The sequence below is a fragment of the Macaca mulatta genome, chromosome 20 (assembly GCF_049350105.2).
Source record: "Macaca mulatta isolate MMU2019108-1 chromosome 20, T2T-MMU8v2.0, whole genome shotgun sequence".
NCBI lineage: Eukaryota > Metazoa > Chordata > Mammalia > Primates > Cercopithecidae > Macaca > Macaca mulatta.
Genome location: NC_133425.1, coordinates 26,613,874 through 26,618,608, shown reverse-complemented (window position 1 = coordinate 26,618,608; position 4,735 = coordinate 26,613,874). Strand labels below are relative to the sequence as shown.

Sequence of the window (4,735 nt, the reverse complement as noted above, 5' to 3'; positions counted from 1 at the left end):
GTCTGACCCTGCCTTTAGAAATGTTTTGATTTGTGTTATAATTTTTTTTGAAAGAATTTGAATTTGTGGCCAGTATTTTAGAACCAGGAGATTTTACTCAGAATTCTGGATTTTTGGCCTCTCTTTGAGAAGACATGGGCTTCCCAATTTGCCACCTCCACTCCCTCCCTCATTCTCTATTCCCTTCCTGGCCCTGCATGGGTGTCGGTTTTGACCCCCGGGATTGAAAGTGGATTCCAGGAGGAAGAGATCAAAGTCAGTGGCCTCTCTCAGTCCTGGTCTGAACACTTTCATCACTTGGGGAATTTTATTAAAGACCGATGCACAGGCCAAGTTGCTGGGAGGAGGCTGTGCACTTGTACTTTGTAAATGCTCCCCTCCACCCCCGGTGACCCTGATGTACAGCTGGGGTTGAGAACCACTGTTCTAGGGGGAGGTGAAGGCAGGCTGGGGCTCAGCAGTGGAGGTGGAGAGGTGTTTAGGAATTGATGGGACATTGGGCTGAGGCAGGGGGAGGAGGACTCAAGCGTGATGTCCTGGCTTGGACAAATGCAGCATGATGGTGCCATCTGCTGAGAAGGGACAAGAAAGAGGTAGTCAGGGGAAGGTGGTCAACTTAGTTTTGGCCACGCTGTGTCTGAAGAGCTTGTGGCCTCCAGGCTGAGGGGGTCCAGTGTGCAGGTGTCCAACACCGCGGTGCCCATAACTTCACTTCTGTGTGTTCTCCTTTCTCCTCTGAGATGGGGAAGTGAAGGAAGGTTCTTAGGGGAGGGAAGGGTTATGTTGTGGGGGAGATGAGGTGGCCAAGCTTCCCCCAGAGCCGCCTGCAGAGCACATGGGTTCCCTCGGTGTTATGGACTGAACTTTTGTGTCCCCTTAAAATTGCTATGTTGAAATCTATTCCCTCAAGGTGGTGGTATGAACAGGTGGGGCCTTTGGGAGGTGATCTGGTCATGGGGGTGGAGCCCCCATAAATGGGATTAGTGCCCTCACAAAAAAGGCCCCAGAGAGCTCTATCACCCCTTCCACCATGCGAGGGCATGGTGCAAAGATGGCTGTCTAGGAGCACAACTGGGCCCTCACCAGACACCGAATCCACTGGCAGCTTGATCTTGGACTTCCCAGCCTCCAGAACTATGAACAGTGAATTTCTGTTTGTAAGCCATCCAGTTTCTCGTATTTTGTTGTAGCCACCCTACATGACTAAGGCTTTTGGGTGGAGGTGGGAGGCCTTTCTCGACTGGGTCATGGGTGCTCAGGCCCTGCTGAGTGACTTTGTCTGGAGGAGAGTGGGGGAGAATGTTCTCAAAAGGGGTGCTTATACTTGAGAAGCAGAGCCTCGCCACACCAGACATGTGGTACCCTCACACCCAGAACCAGTAACCCCTTCCTCAAACCAAAACTCTCTGCCAAAACGTCTTACCTCCCAGCAGATGCAGTGGCTCTTTTTGGTTTTGGTCAGTAACTTTTTCTCCGTTATTAGCAGTGACTAGCCTTTCCGTGCCTGAGTGAAGCAAGACAGAAACCACTGTGCCCATTTTACCCATAAGCAAGAAAAATGATACACGATGGAATATTATGCAGCCATAAAAAAGAATGAGCTTATGCCCTCTGCGGGGACATGGATGGAGCTGGAGGACATTATCCTTAGTAAACTAAGGCAGGAACAGAAAACCAAATACTGCATGTTCTCACTTAGAAGTGGGAGCGAAATGATGAGAATACATGGACACATAGAGGGGAACAACACACACTGGGGTCTATCAGAGGTTGGGAAGTGGGAGGAGAGAGAGGATCAGGAAAAATAACTAATGGGTACTACATTTAATGCCTGGGTTATGAAATAATCTGTGTAGCAAACCCCCGTGACACACATTCACCCGTGTAACAAACCTGCACATCCTGTACATGTGCCCAGAACGTAAAAGTTAAAAAATAAAAATAAAAAAAGAAAAGAGAAAGAAATACATTATTTTAGTAACTATCAATTGCTGGGTAATTGATACACATTTCCATGTAATCCACATAACCATCCTATGTATGAAATAGGGGTTACTATCCCCATTTTCCAGATGAGGAAACTGAGGCTTTGAAAGTTTAAGTATTTGCCCAGACGGCCAGCTCAGCAGTGGCAGAGTTGGTAGCCATGCCCAGCTCTCTCCATGGTTTAGTGTGTTTGTGGCCCACCCCTCCTGTGAGCTCGGCCGGGAACGCACACACAGACCCACACGCATGTGACCTCTCCAGATACCTTTTATTGTCTTTTTTGGCCCCTCAACTTTCCTTCTGGTACCTAGTGGATGTCTTCATGGCGGTCTCTGGCCTATTTTCCTTTGTGGGCAGACTCACTTCAATGTCTGTGAGGTCAACCCAGGGAGGGGGTTTAGTGTCCCCAGTAGGAGAGGGGCAGACTTTGGCTTTTCCATCCACCGAGAAGGTGCTCACAAAATGCTCCAGAGCTTCCCCATTGCTGCTGTTCCCAGCTGGGTTGGACTCTGTCACCATGAAGTGTTTCTCACGGCATTGTCCTGCCCTTGTAGTCACTGCCTCAGTCATCGGAACACAGGATGGCTCCTGGCCTCCTTTCTTGACATGAATGAGGCATCAGGAAGCCTTTGCTCCTGAGAAGATTCTGGGCTGAAGATGTCCAGAGACAGTGCTCAAATAAAAAAAAAAAAAAAAAAAAAAAAAGGAAGCTTGGAACTCTCTGGGATGGTGCCTCCCAAGTAGCTGGGATTACAGGTGCCCGGGAATGGGGCTCCCTTTACACCGCCCTCTAATGTTCTCGCTAGACCTACTCCCTCTGTGCTGGTGGCATCCCTGGCCGCTCCTGATGGTCCTTCTCTGGTGACAGTCACTGGTCTGGACTCCTTCGGGGAGCTGAGAGTCGTGAAGGTGCTCCGTGTGCACCATGGCTGTCTTGCTGGTGCTTCTGTGGGCAGTGACCATGGTGGACAGAGTGTGTGCAGAGCTTGGCCAGGACCAAGTTTCCTGTGGTCATGGCTCCCCACGCATGGTGCTCACTGCAGATGGTTCTTGATATGGACAGTCCCAACCATGGTTGCAGCTTGTTTCTTCTGAGCTCATCGTGGTTGGTGTTGGTTGTAGATGGCGTTCATCATTTATGACGGTTTCATCATGGAAGGTTCTAACTCGTGACAGTTCTTAATATTGTCAGCGTTTGCCATTGAGAACAGCTGTCGCCACTGATGAGTTTTGGTACAGGGGGTCCCACCAGGATGCTGCTGATGACAGATGGTTTTGCCATTGATGGATCTTGTTATAGATGGCTCGTCACTGAAGTTCATAGTCTCGATATCATTACCCCTCACTGTTTTGACACAGGTGGCCTCAGCATTGGTGAATCTTGATACTACAGCTCTTCCTACCAACAGTGGTTCTCAGTATAGACAGTCTCCTCACTGACTGCGTTCTCGGGATAGGCGGTGCTCAGCATAGACCCTTCCTGCTACATGTGGCCTGCCCACTGATGCTTGTTGCTACAGATGGGACTACCCATTGATGGTCCACACAGTCAGTATGTGCTTTTGAAAACACCTTTCCTCCTTGTTTTGGGAATAACCACTCTGGGTCCAGCCTGGGTTCGCTGGGCCCGTGTGCCATTTTCCAAGAGACTCTGGCTGCTGGAGAGGATTCTTACGAAGGCATGCGCACCTGGGCAGGCTGCTCCCCGTTGGTGACCTGCTCACTGGTTTTCACGTTGCCGCCCGTCTTGTCCTCCTGCACACTGGTGTGGCTGCTCTGCCCGTTTTGGGCGCTGCCTTCCAGCCCAATGCTCTGACGGCTGCTGGCCTGGGTGGAGGGAAGGCTGGCTGTGGAAGTCAGCAGCCCGCTGCTCACCTGGTAGGTGAGGGCACTGCTGCCAAAGCTGATGAAGCTGGCACTGGACGGGCTGCTGCCGCCGCTGCCCGGCAGGCTGGCCTCACTCTTCCCCTCCAGTCTGCTTGGTGCTGTGGGCGGGGCCAGTCAGCTGGCTCTTTAGGGACCTGAGAGGGTCTGTGGAGCCCAGCTGGCTGGTTTGGTTGCTGGCCGCCTGGGTGTTGAGCCTTCTGTTCAGCCGCACTCTCCGGTGGCTGCCCGCTAAGCTGGTGCCGCTGTCCTCCTTGTCCCCCGCGTACCCGCTGCTCAGGCTGGTATGGCTGCACTCCTCCGGCCTGGGATGCTGCACACTGGACACATGACTCTCGCTGCTCTGGGTGTCACTGAGGTTGCTGCTGGCCACTTTCAGGGGATCCTGAGCCGCTCCTGCATGGTGTGGCCACTCAGGGGACTGGAGCTCTAAGCCGGGTGACTGTAGGCTTGGCTCTCCTTCCTCCTCATGCCGGACAGACGATTCCCCTTTTTCTCCCTTGAGAAAAATGGGGGGCAGCTGAAGTGGTTTATCCAGGGAGAGGGGGCCCTGGGAGGCCTCTGAATGTTGGCTGTGACCTCTCTGGGGAGAGGTGCCTCCGTATATAAGGCTGCCCTTTGAAAACTGTGTGTTCTGAGTGGCTGGCTCAGTTCCCATGGTGATGGGGCTTGTGAGGTGAAGGCGGGTGTGGGAGGGAGAACAATGCTGTCCTGGCACCAGTGCCATCAGTGGCCTGGCCTGGAGGGTAGGAGTGGGGCAGAAAGGGGCTCGTGGCTGGAGGGGGAGGGGTGTCACCCTCCTGGGAGTCTTTCTGAGGAGTCTGTAGCCAGACATCAGGTCAGGGGCCTCAGGCGTGTGTCCCAG

At 52.6% G+C, this 4,735-nt stretch overlaps 1 protein-coding gene across 1 annotated transcript; it reads right to left on the bottom strand.

Annotated features, from left to right (window-relative positions):
• Window positions 1–2,235: 2,235 nt before the first annotated feature.
• C20H16orf82 (chromosome 20 C16orf82 homolog) lies at window positions 2,236–4,477 on the bottom strand. Its single transcript, NM_001145761.2, is given in 1 exon segment — window positions 2,236–4,477. A coding segment is annotated over 1 exon segment (465 nt). The 5' UTR covers window positions 4,409–4,477; the 3' UTR covers window positions 2,236–3,943.
• Window positions 4,478–4,735: the final 258 nt, after the last annotated feature.